General features: G+C 39.5%; 2 protein-coding genes across 2 annotated transcripts; one reads left to right on the top strand and one right to left on the bottom strand.

Moving 5' to 3' along the window:
- Positions 1-925: 925 nt before the first annotated feature.
- Positions 926-10370, top strand: LOC310945034 (vitellogenin-1-like; the record flags this gene model as incomplete). The annotated part of the gene is made up of 33 exons (XM_083910975.1): positions 926-965; positions 1781-1932; positions 2012-2263; positions 2348-2509; positions 2599-2747; positions 2833-2983; positions 3080-3237; positions 3321-3486; positions 3567-3692; positions 3785-4003; positions 4094-4311; positions 4402-4499; positions 4571-4695; positions 4796-4897; positions 5009-5128; positions 5231-5417; positions 5713-5806; positions 5896-6081; positions 6189-6330; positions 6411-6627; positions 6707-7098; positions 7411-7455; positions 7549-7623; positions 7726-7932; positions 8035-8177; positions 8264-8399; positions 8482-8605; positions 8689-8869; positions 8973-9067; positions 9355-9449; positions 9673-9838; positions 9994-10155; positions 10258-10370. 33 exons carry the CDS (start codon positions 926-928, stop codon positions 10368-10370), a joined length of 4998 nt encoding a protein of 1665 aa, XP_083767101.1.
- A 1046-nt stretch (positions 10371-11416) lies between these two features.
- LOC310965787 (afadin- and alpha-actinin-binding protein-like) lies at positions 11417-19403 on the bottom strand. Its single transcript, XM_083939540.1, has 14 exons — positions 19339-19403; positions 17260-17376; positions 16705-16844; positions 16338-16541; positions 15602-15712; positions 15365-15500; positions 15187-15262; positions 14680-14860; positions 14174-14327; positions 13699-13835; positions 12800-12973; positions 12505-12622; positions 12104-12233; positions 11417-12011 (listed from the first exon to the last, which is right to left on the bottom strand). The coding sequence occupies exons 2-14, from the start codon at positions 17276-17278 to the stop codon at positions 11864-11866; spliced, it is 1728 nt and encodes a 575-aa protein (XP_083795666.1). The 5' UTR covers positions 17279-17376; positions 19339-19403; the 3' UTR covers positions 11417-11863.

The following is a 19403-nucleotide window of genomic DNA, read 5'->3' as shown; positions in this document are numbered from 1 at the left end:
ATCAAGTTATCATTAGACCTTTTTTGTAATTACAATAAAAAATTATTTGCATCACAGTCATTGTCATTGATATTCTATTTAATTCTATTTAATTCGCTAATGATAAATAGCTTCTTACTGCGCAAACAAAGTAAACACTTCCATTTCACGGTGGAAACGCTGTCGTGTACACAGCACACAGATCTGCTGTAATGTCATGACATCAGGGGTCACTCTGACCACAACAAACAAAGTGCGCAAACAGCCATAGTCATAGTGCTCTCTTGTGTGAACTTTGAAACTGCATTTCAACAATATGATGAAGTGATGCCATACAGAACACAAAATTAGCACTGTTTTGAATATAAAAAGACACAAATTATTTCTACAGTTTTCTACATTCTACAGTAGATAAAATATGAGTATGGAGTATGACAGAAATGAACTGAATCAAATTTCTCTTCAGTTAAATAAAGATTGTGTTACTCATTTTTGTAAATTACATTTACTAAGTTTCAGGCACAGAAACAGGCAGAGTAAGTTAGTTAACTCTAAAAACCATTTGTTTATTTTGAAAAATTGTTGGACTATATTTTTACTTCTTTCATATACAAAACAATGACCATGAATTTGATACATTTTAATACGAGGGAAGAAATGGTGACTTCAAACTAATGTGAGACAAAGCAAACATTTTGAAACATGATAAATAACTTTGACTTGGCATATGTGAGGGCAAAAAGAGCAGGTGACCCTAACTTTTCATTCACTGTTATACGCCCTCCCCACCCATCTAAAAATGATACAACCCACCTGTCTAATAGGGTGTATAGATCAAATAAGCCAGGGTTCATATGATACCATCATGACATCCTTGTTTGTCGTGTCAGCAGAAAGTTCCCTTTAAAAGGCGACATGACTGCAGACATTCACCACCCCATCAGAAATGAGAGCGGTTGTGCTTTCCTTGGCTCTGGCCTTCGTGGGTGAGTACGGTCTCTGTTTTTGTGACGGTTTGACTTTTCAGACACTGAAAATAACTACATTTATTATTTGGATGCTATTGGACACCATGCTTCTGTGTTAATAATCCACTTTTAGCAGTTTATTTTCTGAGATTGCGATGTTATAATATAAGGTGTAATGAAGTGTAATGCAATATTGTAACAGAATAACCACAAAGGTTAAAGCTGATGGAGGAACTCAAAAAATATCAAGTGACAAAAACAAAGGAGACAATTTATCATTGCTATGAGGAGTAAGAGATTTATATATTATTAGAAATCAGAATAATCAGTAGGTAGAAGTGAAAATGAGGAATGTAAAGAGGCTGAAGGTCCTGGAGGCAGCAGCTGCGGGTTTGACTCCGACCTGTGGCCCTTTGCTGCATGTCTCCCCCCCTCTCTCTCACCCCATATCCTGTCTGTGCTGTATAATAAAGGCTTGAAAAACTGTCAAAAAATAATCTATAAATAAAAAATTATTTCACCATTTACTTACTGGAATATTCGTTTCTTTTTTATATAATTTCAGCTGGTCTACCTCATAACTTTGGTAAGTTCAGTACTTTTTATAAGCTTAAAAGAAAGCTTCCATTTTTCGAATCAGTATATTAAAACCCCTAATCAATTGGATACACAATACATTGCAATCATTTCCACAGTTATGAAACTTAATTATTCTGATAAAATTCAATATTTTAATAATGTATTATTTATATGATGTCATATATAGCTCAACAAAATTTGGTGGGTCGGGTGTAAAAAAAACCACATCTCTCTCAGTGAAATTGTTTTTACAGCACCTGAATTTGCTGCTGGCAAGACTTATGTGTACAAGTATGAGGCACTTCTCTTGGGCGGTCTGCCGGAGGAAGGTCTGGCAAGAGCCGGACTCAAAGTCAGCAGCAAAGTTCTCATCAGTGCTGAAGCCCAAAACGTATACACGCTGAAGGTAAAGATCAGAATTGAGTGTAAACAACATTGTTCTCACTGTTAAAATGTCCTGCAATAATCTTATTTTTGCCATTTAGCTTGTGGAACCTGAGCTCTTTGAGTACAGTGGCGTCTGGCCTAAGGATCCTTTAATCCCAGCAACCAAGCTGACTTCAGCCCTTGAATCTCAGCTCTTGACTCCCATCAAGTTTGAGTATGCCAATGGTATTGTTGGAAAAATGTTCGCCCCTGAGGGAGTCTCAACATTGGTGCTGAACGTCTATAGAGGTATCCTGAATGTCCTTCAGCTCAACATCAAGAAGACGCAGAATGTTTATGAGATGCAGGAGGTTTGTCAAATATCCTTCAGTACGGATTATAAATCCATTACAAGAAGTTGAATATCTCAAGTAAACATATGTTCTCCTCATTAGGCTGGCGCTCAGGGTGTGTGCAAGACCCTGTATGCCATCAGTGAAGACGAAAAGGCTGAACGCATCATTTTGACAAAGACCAGGGATCTGAACCATTGTCAGGAGAAAATTGTGAAGGACATGGGGTTGGCATACACTCAGAAATGTGCAAAGTGCCAGCAGGTAGATTCAAACAGACATTTTTTTGTCATAAATACATCTGTGAAAGTCGAACATTGTGCATGAAAGCCACTATGTGGGTTGTCTCACAGGATTCAAAGAACCTGAGAGGAGCTACAGCATACAACTATGTCTTGAAGCAAGTTGCTAGCGGAATAATGATCCTTGAGGCAAATGTCAATGAGCTGATCCAGTTCTCACCTTTCACTGAGATGAATGGAGCTGCTCAGATGCAGACCAAGTATGTCAGTAGATACTCACTGTAATAAAGACAGTGTTTGGATATAATGGAGCTGCAGATTAACCATTTTCATATTACTTTAAAGGCAATCCTTGATCTTCCTTGAGATTCAGAGGACCCCCACTCTACCCATCGAGGCTCAGTATCTTCACCGTGGATCTCTTAAGTACGAGTTTTCCACTGAGCTTCTTCAGACACCCATTCAGCTCATTAAGATCTCCAATGTACAGGCCCAGGTATCGTCTCAGACTGCTTTAAGTTATCAGTAAGGTCAGGAAATATATAAATCTCTACCGTTTTAAAATACTTCCCCTTCAATTGTGTGTCCTTAGGTTGTCGAGGTTCTGAATCACCTGGTTGCCCACAATATGGTGAAAGTCCATGAGGATGCCCCTCTGAAGTTTTTGGAACTCATTCAGCTCCTCCGTGTAGCCCGCTTTGAAGACCTGGAAATGCTTTGGAGCCAATACAAAACCAAACCGGCCTACAGGTGCATTTAAGTGTTTGACCATTTGAATAGGGTTTAAGGAAATATCTGTTTAAAGGTTTACTTAATCCAATTTCATTGTCCAGACAGTGGATCTTGGATGCCATTCCCGCCATTGGAACTCCTGCCGCCCTGAAATTCATCAAGGAGAAATACCTGGCTGATGAGCTAACTGTTGCTGAAACTGCTCAGGCTTTGATTGCATCTGTTCACATGGTGATGGCAGACACTGAGGCCATCAAGCTGATTGAGGTAGGTAAACTACAAAGCAAGTTACCTTTTTGTAATAGGATTGGAGGTATGAAAAAGTCCTGATTACTACTCTCTTACAGAGCCTGGCAGTCAACAACAAGATCGTGGAAAACCCAGTTCTGCGCGAGATTGTCCTCCTTGGCTACGGTACCATGATTTCAAAACACTGTGTTGAGATGGCTGTCTGCCCTGCTGAACTTATAAAGGTTATATAACCTTGATCTCTTGATATTCAAAATCTTCTGCACATTACTGAAAGAAAGAAGGAGATCACAATTCCTATTCCTATTTTACCCAGCCCATCCAGGACCTCCTTGCACAGGCTGTTGCTAAAGATGATATCCAGGACATCATCCTGCTCCTGAAGGTTTTGGGTAACGCTGCCCATCCTACTAGCCTTAAGCCAATCACAAAGATCCTGCCCATACATGGCACTGCAGCTGCATCTCTGCCCATGAGAGTCCATGCTGATGCCATCATGGCCCTGAGGAACATTGCAAAGAAGGAGCCCAGAATGGTGAATTGTCAACACCAAAAAGAGACTTTCAAACTATTTCAGTTTTTACATATATCTTTATACAGAGTTTGCTTTTGTTTGTAAAATTAGATCCAGGATTTGGCTCTTCAGCTCTACATGGACAAGGCTCTCCACCCAGAGCTTCGTATGCTTGCATGCATTGTGTTGTTTGAGACAAGGCCTCCAATTGGTTTGGTGACAACTCTTGCCAACATTGTGAAGACAGAGCAGAATCTGCAGGTAGCAAGCTTCACATATTCTCATATGAAGTCCCTGACCAGGAGCACCGCCGCTTTCCATGCCTCTGTGTAAGAGCATCCTCTGATCGCCAAACATCATCAAGTCCATTTCCATGAAATAACGTCTGCTTATTCACTTATTTTCCATTTCCATTGCAGTGCTGCAGCCTGCAATATTGCTGTCAAAATCTTGAGCCCAAGGCTGGATAGAATGAGCCTACGTTTCAGCAAAGCCATCCACATGGACATCTACAACAGTAAGTGAAATCTGGTTTGTTTTACTTCAAGTTCCTTTTTTTCGGGAATATCAGCTGACCTTGTTTTTCAGACCCCTTGATGCTTGGTGCTGCTGCCAGTGCGTTCTACATCAATGATGCAGCCACCATTCTTCCCAGATCTATTGTGGCTAAGACCAGTGCCTACCTTGCTGGAGCTGCTGCCGATGTTCTGGAGGTAAAAGGATAGGATAACACCTTACCTCTCAAGTATAAAATCAGTTTTAATTCAGTCTCTAATTTAATATGATCTGTTTAAAACGTTGAATTTTTCCTAGGTTGGAGTTAGAACTGAGGGAGTCCAGGAGGTTCTTCTGAAAAACCCTGCACTCATTGACAATGTTGACAGGATCACCAAGATGAAGCGTGTCATCAAGGCTGTAAGCAATGAAACACCAGGAAATTGCAAATACAAGGATAGAATATCATACAGCGGCACATGATGAAATACAGCAGGCTAGTAAGTAGAAATGTGTTTCCTTTTTCCACAGCTCTCTCAGTGGAAGGCTCTGCCCAACAGTGCCCCTCTGGCTTCCGTCTATGTCAAATTCTTCGGACAGGAAATTGCCTTTGCCAACATTGACAAAGTCTTGATTGACCAGGCCATTGCGGTATGACTCATATGGCTACCTGTCAACCTCAAGATCAACTTTACAGCATATTGTTTGTTGTTTCCGTATGACACAATAGTAATGATAATTTATTCCCTACAGTTGGCCACTGGACCCTCTGCTCAGGCATTCGGTAGAAACGCCATCAAGACTATCTTGTCTGGTGCTTCCTTCCACATCGCTAAGCCTCTGCTGGTCAACGAAGTGAGGCGTATTCTTCCAACTGCTGCCGGTCTTCCATTGGAGCTCAGTCTGTACACCGCTGCCGTGGCTGCTGCAACTGTTCAAGGTGAGCAGAAGCTAAAAAGCATCCACAGTTTGGCTTGTTACAGGTCCCACCTAACCAGCTAACCTAGTTTATTTTATGCTGATCAAAAATGGTGCTGACTCGTTCTTTCAGTACTTTAAATCAGCACTTTGCAACCATAACAAGTATTGACTTGCTTATCATGGTCACATTACTTTTTCAAAGAAAAAAAGGGAAAGTGTGCTTAGGTTTAATAAACAATATTGAAGCACAAGTGACCAAGAGTGTCAAAGGTATTGTGTTTAGTGTTGACACATGGGTTTATCTGTTTTCTTAGTCAAGGCCGCCACAACACCAGCTCTCCCAGAAAATTTCCAGATTGCTCACCTTCTGAAGACAAACATGCAGCTTGAGACTGAGATCAGACCAAGGTAAGTACAACATCTGATACTATAATAAAAAAATAGTGCAAAATATATCATGTCATAAAGTGTGACATCCAAACATCCTGTACTTTTAGCATCGCTGTGAACACATTTGCTGTGATGGGGATAAACACTGCCATACTCCAGGCTGCCTTGCAATCCAGAGCTAAACTGAACTCCTTTGTACCTGCCAAAATTTCTGTAATACTCGACATCAATGAGGGCAACTTTAAGATTGAAGTTCTGCCTGTTTCTGCGCCTGAAACCATTGCAGCTGTGAAGTAAGCATGACATTTTGAACTAAATGTATACCCTTAATATCATTTGTCATTTCTAAGATGTATTTATCATAGTGGCCTACGTTATTAAGTCCTTGTTCTTTTAACAGTGTTGAGACTGTTGCTGTGGCAAGAAATATTGAGGATCTTGCTAATGCAAGAATTACTCCCATCATTACTGCTAAAATCTTCCAGCCCATCTCAAGGGAGATTCTCAATTCTAAGATTCTGGCATCCGCTTCTGCTAGCTGGGTGAGTTTCAAACATTGTCTTTTAAGATAGAAACAATAGTATTTCCATTTACAATCAAATGAATGCCTTTCTTTTCATAGTCAAAATCCTCAGAGATCATAGATCAGGATGTGGCTGCTCCCATTTCCACTTCAGACCTCAAAGCACTTAAATTCGAGAAGAAGTACTGTACTAAAGCCAGTGCCATTGGACTGAAGGGCTGTTTCAGGATTGCCACTGAAAACGCTGCTTCCATCCAGGACATTGCCCTGTACAAACTGGCTGGAAAGCACTCTGTTACTCTGTCCATCAAACCAAGTAAGTATTGAGAACACTATACTTGTGGATTTTGTAGAAAAAGTGTGCACAAAATAGCATTCTCAAATGATACTTTCAGTTGAAGGTGAGGCCATTGAGAGACTGGAGCTAGAGATTCAAGTTGGACCAAAGGCTGCAGAGAAGCTCATTAAACAGATCAACCTGAGTAAAGAAATCATTGAAGGAGGACCGACCTTAATGAAACTCAAGAAAATCCTGGTTCCTGGTCAGAAGAATGTCACCTCATCTTCCTCCTCAAGCTCCAGCAGCTCTCGCTCAAGCCTTCACCTCAGCTCCTCTTCCAGCTCCTCATCTCGTGTCAGCAGCGTGGCCATTGATGCAGCTGCTCCACTTGGCAGCAGCAGCAGCAGCTCCTCCAGATCTGTGAGCAGGACCAGCTCAGCATCTAGCCTTGCATCACTCTTCGGTGCTAGCTCAAGTTCCTCTCGCTCTAGTGCTAATCTCTCAAAGGTAAACACCTCAAGATTGCTTGCATATAAGAATATGAATGTGTCTGTATATGACTTGAAGGGGGCTCCACAGAAGGTAGACAATTTCCAGATGTGGGTCCTTAACATATGTGGAAGTGTGGTTTTGCTCTGAGAGAACGTCTTGGTGCATGTCCATTCAGCGCTGACTTAAACCCCAGCTCAATTGAAGAAGTCAACTTTTTTCTGTTGTTTGTGTTTAATTCTTGTTCTCTCGGCCCTGATTTTCTTTTTACCTTTCCGTGATATATATAATCGTTTTATGGAATCTGACAAAAATATTTCTTCTGAACAGCAATTGATTCAACGCCACAAGTTCCAGAAGAACCACAAGAAGCAGGTAGGTTTAGATAGTACTTGCAGTTTGCACATTAACGTATTATGCAGATTTTTTTTAATTGTGGCCCTTTACTTCCATACATTACTGTTGTAGGCTCTCAACTCTCAGGCAGCCGCACTTTCCAAGAGCAGAAGTAGTGCATCAAGCTTTGAGGCCATCTACAAACAGGTGAATCTTGGTCATTTTAAATAATTAAAAATCTTTTTCAAATCGTTTCACTGATGGGTTTATTGGCGTACTCACCGGATTTAACCGTTATTGTTCCCACAGAAAAAATTCCTTGGTGCAGAAATTGCTCCTACCTTTGCCATCATCGCCCGTGCCATCAGAGTTGACAAGAAGATAATGGGATACCAACTGGCAGTATACTTGGACAAGATTACCACCAGACTTCAGATCATTGTGGCTGCCTTGGCTGCTGATAACAACTTTAAGATCTGTGCTGATGGAGCTCTGCTTAGCAAGCACAAAGTTACAGTAAGACTCTGTCTTGCTTGTATCATAGATCTTAGGACATCTTAAAAAAAGGCAACTGTTAAAAGCTGTTGACTTATCGTCACATCTGTTGTCTCTCAATAGGCTAAAATCGGCTGGGGAGCAGAATGCAAGCAGTATGACACTATGATTACAGCCGAGACTGGTCTTCTGGGCCCAAGCCCTGCAGCTCGCCTCAGAGTAGCCTGGAACCAACTGCCTTCTGCCCTTAAAAACTATGCAAAGAAGTATGAAACTTCATTCACATTACTTTAGCCTACTTACATGCGATAACGATTATGTAAAATGCCTGATATTTGGATTCTTTTTACAGGTTGTATGAACACATTCCTGCTTCCATGCTGGCAGGCTTGATTAAAGGAAGGGATGAAAACAGCGTCAATCAGCTCTCATTAACAGTGGTTGCCACATCTGACAAGACCATTGATCTCATTTGGAAAACACCAATAGTATGAATAACTTAGTAGTTCTCCCAAAAGTTGTATGTTTTTATTTTATTTTTTCTAAAAATATGAATTATTCTGTCTACAGCGTACTGTTTATAAGCTAGCTTTGCATCTTCCCATCGCTCTGCCACTTGATGAAATCAAAGGTCTCACCCCCTTCGATGGCGTTGCTGATAAAGCCCACTACTTGTTTGCCAAGGCTGCCGCAGGTAATGTTGAAGATAAGATGCACTGACTGGTATCTTTGGCTCTCTTCCAACGATTGAAACATATTTTTTTCAATTCTTCACAGTTCAATGTAGCTTCAACAAAGACACACTGACCACCTTCAACAACAGGAGATACAAGAACGAGATGCCGTTGTCTTGCTACCAAGTTCTGGCACAGGATTGCACCAATGAGATGAAATTCATTGTTCTGCTGAAGAAGGATCACATCGAACAGAACCACATCAATGTAAAGATTGCTGACATGTGAGTGTCTATTAAAAACAAGAAAGAAACTGCGTTTTCATCCACAAGCTGGCAAAACAAAGAGACATAAGCAACAATAACTTTTCCATTTCTGTACTTGTAGTGATATTGACCTGTACCCGAAGAACACTGATGTGATTGCGAAGGTCAATGGAATGGAAATACCCATTAACAACCTGCCGTACCAGCATCCAACAGGTTTCTATACACATTCATCCCATCTTCATAGTCTTGCACTGTTGTACCAACATGTAATTTATTATTGCAAACTACACATCATGGTGTCAGTACTTAGTTTTTAATTATTTGTATGTAATGTATTTACACATTACATTGTATAAAATAGAAAGAAAATAGCTTTGTCAAACCATAAAAAACAATAGAGCAAATAGTCCCTCTCGATTTTACCACAGACAGCCGCAAACAAACACAAAACATAGAAAATGATTAAAGTAAATGACAATGAAACTGTTTTTTGCTTACAGCTAAAATCCAGATAAGTGCAAACGGTGAAGGCATCTCTGTGTACGCTCCCAGCCATGGTCTTCATGAAGTCTATTTTGACAAGAACTCATGGATGGTAAATGCACCACTATAGACTATGGACTATGGACAATTTAAGTATAGATATCGTTTCGTGTAAATATAAAGCTTTTTTCGCATGAATCATGGGCTATTTTAGGTGTAAAACTTTTACAACTGAGGAAAGAAAGATTCAAATCTTTTGAGAGCTTTTTTGATAAATTTGACTGACACTGTATATTTTGACAGCCTGTAACCTCTCATATGACCTTGCAATGCAGGTTAAAGTTGTGGACTGGATGAAGGGACAGACCTGCGGACTCTGTGGAAAGGCCGATGGGGAAGTTAAACAGGAGTACAGCACACCCAACGGACGTGTGACCAAGAATGCAGTCAGCTACGCCCATTCCTGGGTTCTGCCAGCTGAGACCTGCAGGGACAGCACTGGTGAGACACAAAGCTCATTGTGGTATTATGGTTGCAGAAACATCCTTATCGACATACATGTTATATCACTGTAAATGGTTAATGCAGGTATTTTAAACATGTAATGATGCACTGAAATCATCAGAAACTCACTTATTGACACCTTTCTCTTAAAGAGTGCCGTATGAAGCTCAAATCTGTGCAGCTGGAGAGGCAGGTAAACTTCCATGGCCAGGATTCAAAATGCTACTCTGTTGAGCCTGTGCTTCGCTGCCTGCCCGGCTGCTTCCCTGTGAAAACCACCTCTGTCACGGTTGGCTTCCACTGCCTGCCTGCTGGTGAGTCTGCAAATAAATCACTGTTGGATCAAGTGACAAAATATGAAAATGTGGAGAGAAATGACACAGTTCCAAATGGCTCTGCTTCATCCTTTTGTGCAGATTCTGCCCTGAATAACCCAGAGAGTTTGAGCAGCATCTATGATAACAGCGTGGACCTGAGAGAAAAAACAGAAGCCCACCTAGCGTGCAGCTGCACTGCTCAGTGTGCTTAACACTTTGTTCCAGCATGTGATTGTGTTTAATGTGGATACATAAATTGCATCTCAAAATAAGTTTTCTGTCGTTAAGTCATTTCAAAATGTTTTAGCCTACTTATACACTAAACTCTGATCAGTCTGTTTGATTTCTGCTGGATTGAATATATTTCCTCGATAACGTACATTACTGCTCCATTACACAACGAACAATATGGGAATTTAAAAGGCCCTTCTAGGGATGGCCACTTGAAACTAGCAAACCTGCTATAATAAATGCTAGGATACATTGCATTAGAGAACTGTTATGCAATTTTCCATGTATACAGCATTCGTCCCTATCAGATAAATGAAATTACTTAGTACGACAATGACAATGTTTGCCAACACAGCAGTACAGTTTAGATCCAAAACATGCATGGGCAAGACTGTCTGGCCACAAAAGCTAATGAAAAAAAAGCAATTTATTACAGCACTTACCTCTTTAGATAGTCCTGCTGAATTGCTGCTTCACAGTGTTTACCTCAATGGTCTCGACTTTCGTCAATTGTAGTCCACCAATGAATGGGAAGCAACAGGTGAAGCAGTTTGGTTGATCAGTAACTTGTTTTTCCAATGAAGGTCAAATGACAAGAAACTCCTGTTTCAAGAATCTGTAATGAATTCTTCAAGGATGTAACATAGTAAAAGAACGAATCATTCTCATCTGTCAATATAAAGCCACACAAATAAACACATTCATTTAATCAAAATGGTGAGAATAATTCACATTTCACATCAGAGGGGTCTAACCTGTGTCAGGGTACTACTTTATGTAATTTGTGTTAAATCTTACAGCCTTTCTCTTTTACATCAAACATCACCCCACAACTAATTTAACTGCAACATCTGTTACTAGATAACAATATTGCCAACCACGTGTCTATATCAAACTACAGAAAAATACTTGATATTTTATACAGTTTCTTATTGCATTCAGTGAAACGGCAGCATTAAAGCTATATTCTAAAACATTGTGCCAGCTGTGAAGTTTAACATAATAACAGAAGTTTAAAAGTTGTGATGAAAACAACACATCTAGGCAAGTTTAGGTAAACAGCGAACATTAACAAGCAACATTTCATGACACGTGATCTTTTGTTGCGCACCTGCATTGCTTAAAAAATACTAGCCTCTAGACTGAGATTGTAGACGTAAAACATGACGGTCAAAACAAGTTTAACAGCACCACATAAATAAATAATAACATATATTTATCACATGATCTAAAAACAAATTAATAATACATTTTTTGTGATTTTCTCTGTACTTTGCACATAAAAACACAAAACACCAGCAGCTAACCAGAACACTTGTTTGGCTTTGACTGTTTACAGCTATTTAATCATTTTACAGTCTATCTTCCAGTGCTTTGCATTCACAATCCAGGTGCATTTATGTAATACCACAAATCATCCATAATCAATGGACATGAACTAGAATTGTAATTCAGATTATGAAAGTACATGGCTTCATATAGAGCTGGTCTTTTCCTTTGTGGGCGTGCGGCTGCTGTGGTCTTCACTGCCGTTCCACTGTTTGTGCTGAACTGGAACATTTCCATTCAAAAAGACGCTCGATTGGTCAACATGTTCAGTCTTTCTCTTTGGTTTGGTTGATCTGGAAATTTGACAACAAGAGTCATGAATACACAATAGCAGCCTTAATTTAGAAGTACTTTTTGGTATGATTTGTATTATTAGAGACTCTACCTGTTTTCTGGGATAAGGCAAAGTGTGCGATACAGGTCGGCTGTTGATCGTGATGGTGTGGGGGAGGTTGTGCTAGGCGGACATTTGATGAGATTTTCTGGAGCCGATGCCACACTCGTCTCCGTATGAGCTGTAATGATAAGATTAAATTTTATTGATCCATGACGGGAAAGTGAGTTCTTGATTAATTATAAATAAAAACATAATAATAGTAACAATATAACCCATACTGCATCATACAGTTGTGGTATAAATGATGGAGACTAGCACATCTCAGTTTATTGTTAACATAGTATCCGTAAAAAGTATCATTCATATTAATCAACAATCAACTTTGGAAGATTCTAATATTAAGACAATGGTGAGCTGGGCATGTACAATGTAACACAGTAGACACTCACATATTAAAAAGGCACTTTTAGACTTTGACATCTGGGGTTTCTTCGACTCAGTAAAAGGACTCAAGTTTAAAAACTGGTGTTTGAGCCACGTTGCTCGATCATCCTCAAAGGCCTTTCTCTGTAAATTAAACCAGAAACAAGTCCCCTCAAAAACAGTCACACTTTTTAAACCTAAACTGAGCACACAGATTTAAAAAAACAGTAATCTTATTTTACGCAAAGAGCAAATTTTGCCGTATTCCCTAAATTCTATTTCATACCGATCTTTTGGGAAAAAATCTGTTTCATAAATCACCTCATGGCTAAGTCTTATAGCTGCTTCAGTGAAGTTCCTCCTCTCCCTCTCAAAGATCTTTCTCTGTTCATCAAGGGTCTTCGACTCCTCTCTGAAGCGCTCTTTCTCCTGCAGCATGAAGCAGTCACCCAGCAGGGATGATGTCTCCTCATCACATGGCGGGCTCAGCTGCTGCTACAAGAAAACGAAAAGGAATGAATTGCCAGAATATACCAAAATAAAATGTTTTTTCCTCAATTTAAGTGCTCATTTAACACCCTTAGAGAGAGTAAACACTGTAAAGAGACCAGCTAATATTTAAAACTAGCTTTAAAATGTAAAACTTTCTAAGTGTCACTTCACTTCCTTCTCTAAATTGTTCATAGCGTTACACTATATGGTACGGAAGCCCTAAACGGTCATACATAACATACATTTTATTTCCTCTATTTTCTCGTGATAATGAGATAATTCATTTGAGATCTGGAGAATCAGTGTATCAATGTCAGAGGAGAAGGAGAATATCGATCACCATCACATATCTCTTCAATCGAGGCCTGACAGGCTGAAATAACTTAATGCCTTTTTATTACAAATAATGTTCACATGTGTGAACAGTAACAGTGTGCATCATCTAAGAAGACGTTAGCAAGGCTTCAGCTTTATCAGAGGCGTGAGTGGGCCTGATGTCCTCATTAACTACAGTTCTTTTTTGGATTTTTATCAAACTTTATTGTCAACAATATTATATTACAAAAGCGAAAAAACTAAATTATTTTGTTATAACGAGAAAAGAGATCATAATAATCCCGTTATCATGAGAAAATGGAGGAAATAAAATGTATGCTGTTTAGGGCTTCTGTAATATGGCACTCCCCAGAGAGCGGAGTGACAACAATTTAAAGTAAACTCATTCTTACCTGCAGGAGGTGCTGTTGTGTTTGAATAAAGTCTTTGCACTGCTGGATCTCCTGCTTCAGTCTGTCCATCTCCTCCTCACGAGTCTCTCTGTAAACAGCATCAGCATTTTTGTCCTTGCCCATCTGAGCCAAAGATGCTGAATAAACAACCCAGAAAATGAAATTGTATAATTATGTTTACATCCATCTTCTACATATTGAATTTAACTGGAAATAAGGATCCAGTCTGGAATGTTTTTGGAAAATCAGTCCATGTATTTTGGTTGCTTCCATACAATATCCCAATTTGTGATCCAGTATATATTGTAAGCATGCTTGCGCTGCTGTGGCAGTTTCTCTTCGGTTGAACAAGGTTCAAGGTAAATTTGGGGGGTTAGAAAGGAATCCAAATTATCAACAATCCTTGCGTAACACAAAGTTACATTCCTTGATTTATCAGAGTCAAAAGAGTGAAAGTATGCTGCATGAACACTACCTTGGCTGTCCAATCTTTCAACATGGGTCTTGAGTCTTCTCCACTGGAGGCGAATACTGTTGATCAGCTTCTCCCGGGCGTGAACACAATACAGCTCTACACTTTCTTTACTGGAATCAAATACTTCCTCTTCTTCCTCTGAGTCATGCTGACACTGAAAATTAAAATATTTTTCTGACAATTGGTAGCACTTCTGGCAAACATGTCGAGGACACATTTTCTCTGTGGTTAATGTGTTTGTCTGCTTAATTAGCCACTTTGCAATCAATGTTTTTAGGGATCATTCCACTTATTTGGTTATTTAAATACTGGAAGCATAACAGGCAAAAGTAATTGAATCACTCCTCGTAGAGATCTGCTGTATAATGTCTATCTGCAGTATATTAAAGATCACATACATTAAAATTAAGAAATATATGGGCAATGAAGTTAGGGCAGTTACTTCTGCTCTACATCTCTTCTGTTTTTGCTTAATAAAGAGAAAAGAGAAAAACAACTTGCCCTACCTTTACACCGTCATCTTGATGTAGGCCATCTTTCAGCAAGGGTTTCCTTGAACTTAGAACAGACACCATGTCTTTTTTAATCTGCTGCAACACTTTCTTCAACTCCCCATTTTCCAGCAGCAACTCCCTTTGTCGGATGTCATAGTCGCTCAGCAGCGTCTTATACATCTCTCCCTCATGCCTTGGGATGAAAAAGGCAATCATCTACGTTTATTTGTCTGTTATAATAACTATACATAAGACATCTACAGAGAAAATGATTTATTAATATCCAGCATTCAGCCGTTGCACCATGTTTGAAGCCTATGTTCCTAAGATAAATCTGTCTCACCTTCAAAACTGACAAAGGAGCTCATGTGCAAAAGAAAGATGAGTACTTTCTCAGATCATGCTATTTATTTATTTGTCCTATGTTCTCACACTTTTTATACAACCAGCTCTTCAGAGACACAGTTTAAAGATAATCGAAAATGACAACACAAAAAAAAACATCAGTAGTGAACTTACTTTGCTTCTGTCTTTTCAGTTTTCCAAAGGCTTCGCTTTCCATCAGCTCTTCCGATGTTGTTTAATACATCAATAGCTGGAAGCAAGAAAGACAAATGGGCATGTTAATCTGTTAAGATGTTGCATTTCTAAATATAGCTGCAAAGATTAGGGGGTTGAACAGGTTTACTCATTTAACCTTGTTTCTTCTCCTTTTTGTCAACCAGAAGTTGATTCAAGCGCTCCTTCAGTTTGTTAAATTCCCTTTCTTTTCTTTTCATCTCATGATTGTACTGGCTGGCCCGGCTTGCGATTATGTTCTGGAGTTTTTGCACCTGGCAGGAGGAAATAAAACACTCACACTCATTCACCAGTGACCAAAAACCTGCCTGTGAATTCACTCAGTATTATCTGTGGCTGTAAAAGAAGAAAATACCTCTTCCTTTTCATTTTTCAGGCAGTTTTGCAAACTCTTCACTTTCAGCTGCAGCTGTCGTTCTCTCTCAAGGAGTCCCGTGTTTTCTCTTTTGGACAGTTCAAGCTGCTCCTATAATAACAGAACAACATAGACATGGACATTTAATGAGATTCTTTTTTTTTCAATATTGAAAAGCAACTCTTGAGGTGCTTAGTTTGAGTTAAAACATTATCTTGTTTTACTAGGTGGTGTCACCAGAGTAATTCGCACTGGAACCTCTCAGTTCATCTTCTATTTCCAAGGGACGTTATCAATGGTGCAGAGCAAAATGTCTCTGGATGCAATTAGATGGACCTACAACCAATCAGAGCAATGAAACAGCAGTGCTTGGTCTGTGTTGAAGCAAGTAAACAATGGCAGCCGGGTCACAAACTATTTTTAATTAACAAAAATGTTCTTTCTGAAAACATATAGGCTAGAAATAGGCAATACAGTAACTTAATCTTATTTCATATTTGATCAGCGCCACCTAGTTTGATCTGAGTTTCATGAGCATTATGACAGGGACACTGCGAGTCGTCCTCTTAAACCGGCCCCATATGAGATACACAGTTGTGAGGGAGGGGCCAGATATACCTGCCAGAGTAAATGAAACATAAGCTTGGCAGACCTGTCTGATTTCCAGGCTCTATTTTTTATTTGAATACAATATTGATACAGGTGTATTGGGTTGTGGGTTTAAATGTTACTGTACTTTTAGTTGGGTGCTGGTGACCTTCAGGAAGTCCACATTGCTGCTGGACTTAAGCTGTTCCACTTCCATGTTTTCCAGGGTCCGGAGGCCCCTGTGGTGCTGCTGAATCAGGTCATATATGCAGTTAAGCACAGCCACAACATTCATCTCTGAGCTGTCGCCTGACTCCGTCCAAACTGGTGGGAGGCCAAGGGATGACATCTCCTGTAAAAGGAAAAAGAAAGAAAGAAAAGGATGCGGAGGCCCAGTCAGACTCAAACCTAGAACTTTGCAGTCATACTGTGCATGCCTTAAACCACAAGCATGTATGTATGTATCAATAACTAATAATAATAAATCAAGACACATGTACGGTAAGGTTACCAACCTGATTGATGTGTGATACACATTCTTGCACATTGTGCTCTGTGCAGAAGGTACTAAGCATGTAGTTTCTGTGCAGTGGCAGTGATGAATGGCTAAAGTGGCCCAAGGGAGATGGTCTACATTCAACAGCAATGTCCTTGACTTCTGGGGGGGAAGAATGTCTGTCAAATACATATTTTATGGCCTTATAATAATGTGTTAATGCTTGACAAAGAAAACACTTCATATGAACTAAATTGTTACAGGAACTGAGGTTTCCTTTGGCACAGAAACTAAGAATAGTATTCATCTACCATTTGTGTCAGTTTAACCTGTTCCTAACTCACATGTTTGAACACAGAGCACAAGATAGAGGTTCAAAATTAGAACCACAAAACTGCTGAATGCAGAACACTGCAGAACTGTACTTCGGATGATGATGCTGACATAGTCAAAATCACATTACACATATAAAGGTGTTAATGAACAAATGCTAAGTACAATAGCCGACTGTTCAACATGTCTCATTCACAGTGCATATTCACTGGTCTACAAAAATGTCAAAATCTAAACTCACCCAGGGAGGACTCTGGCATTGTTGCAGTGTAGCCTTCAGGCTACGTGTGTGGATCGTCTACTACATGTGCAGGATACACAAAGCTCGTCACAAAATCCACCTACGTAGTCAGTGCTCCTGAAATAGAGGGTCAGATTAGCAGTGGCGATTCAACACAGTCTGGATAATGAGGCAATTAAAGTAAACATGCAGCGATGACGGGCTGAAATATGTAGTACCTAAATGAGAGTGTGTGAGGACAGCAGTTTGACGAGAGTTATTTAATTCCTCAATCACAGCCATAAAATACAGTAGATTATTTTAACTATTAAAATGTGTGTTTAAATAGTCTTTACAATGCTTATCATGATTGTTATGTTGTTGTTGTTGCTGTTGTTGTGCTTTGTTATAACACTGGTGTCAGTGCAGGAAAAAGGTTAACAGGTTACAGGCTGGGACCGGGCAGGCATCTTATCTCAATGCTCTTATCATCAGCTGATCAGACTAATCCCAGGCAGACAGACAGACAGTATGGGGATTTGTCTGCAGACCCACACAGTCAGAAACATTTCTTATCCTGTAGGAACAATACCTTAGTTTTATAATTAATATACACACTGTATACAGATATTACAGTTTCATCTACAGCATTTCATTCAGGGACAGCAACTATCAGAGCATGAGCAGAAATTGCATTTTAAATTTGGATTTTAATTTCAAAATGAACATTTTTTGAATTTAATTTTTCTTACGTTTTTGTAGACAAGAAGGTTGTGACTCTAGGGACCTACCCTTTGGTTTCAGTGATACTTAATCAGCCTGGTGAGACAGATGGCAGGCCTACAGCCACAGCAAGCTTAACAAGCCTATTCGCTGCTATAGACTCACTACTCAACAAGTGTTAACCTTAAACTCAGTAGTCCATCTTCTTTCCAATGCAAAATCTCCAAAGGGAAATCTCTAAGTCAGGGTTAGTTTTACTAGGTACATTTTAAAGTCTGTGGTCCCTCAGAGGCGTGCCTGATAAGCATTTTGCTGAACAGATTCTGAACTATGAGGGGTACTTGATGGGATCAAAGGAGACAGCTCAGCCTAATCTGCCTGCACTTGGTTTCTCACTCAGCCTGCAATAAATCCTACCTTCATGAAGGTTATAATTTTCATTTTTTTTCTCTTTCTATTTCACACACAAAATTAAAACAAGAACAAAAAAAAGTCACATGAGCTGCTCCTTAACTTGGCCCACAGCCACCAGGGGTTTTTTACTATTCATTTATATTTATTTATCTATTTTAATAAATGCAGATCAACAATGCTCTCACTTTTACATTTAGTTATGTGATGTGCTGAAGAATGTGCCTGTGTTGAATGGTTGTATTGTGTTTGCCATGCCTTTTTTACTCTAGCCTCCAGAATGACCATAAAGTTGAATCAACAACACTGAACATTATAACCTTCAGGGTAGGATTTCTTCCATAACCATTGCATTAGATTGCATTTTTAAAATAGGTGTAGGCCTACCAAATAAACAGGCATATATTTAAATATCCTAGTTTTGTAAAATGTCACACTTTCTATGAAATCCATTTGAAGACCAAGGGTCAAGACCGATGACAGAGCTGGGTCTGATGAAGGGGAGGATTTCGTTGCCACTGTGTGCACACGATTGCTGTATAAATACTGAATATTGATATTGTTGTTGTTATTATTATTATTATTATTATTATAGATAGTGTAACTTGCTGCCGCTCATGGAGGAATGGTTGGGTCTCTGTAAATCATAAATAGGTCATAGAGTGTGGTCTAGACCGACTCTAGAGCAAGAAAAGTTTGTGACAAAAAAGAAAGAAAAGAAAAGCTTAAAAAACACTGACTTAGTTCTCATAATATTAACACTACAAATCATCTAACAGTTAATTTATCGAAACAAATGCTAACACAGCAGTCAGTAAACAAACGTTGGGCTAACTGAACTGAACACATTGAAGCCGAGCGGCGGCTATTTTGGCCAAACAAGTTGCCTAGTAACGAAATCGGACGTTTGTCATTCTCAGCTTCTTTATAAAGAATTGAACATAATAAGATATTACGAGTACTTACTTAAGGTTTCAAATGTATTTCACAACCGCTCCTCGCCTCACGACAGAGCAGCGCCTTGAGACATG

The sequence above is a fragment of the Echiichthys vipera genome (genome assembly GCF_963691815.1).
Source record: "Echiichthys vipera genome assembly, chromosome: 3".
Lineage (NCBI taxonomy): Eukaryota > Metazoa > Chordata > Actinopteri > Perciformes > Trachinidae > Echiichthys > Echiichthys vipera.
This window is presented reverse-complemented; position numbering and strand designations above follow the sequence as displayed.

What these genes read in the sequence shown, in the direction of transcription:
- LOC310965787 (XM_083939540.1), bottom strand. An exon ending in TCACCAGCACCCAACTAAAA is followed by an intron (nt 15,713 to 16,337) that starts GTACAGTAACAT and finishes CTGTTATTATAG; the next exon opens with GAGCAGCTTGAACTGTCCAA. An exon ending in ACTGAAAAGACAGAAGCAAA is followed by an intron (nt 14,861 to 15,186) that starts GTAAGTTCACTA and finishes TTTCATCCCAAG; the next exon opens with GCATGAGGGAGAGATGTATA.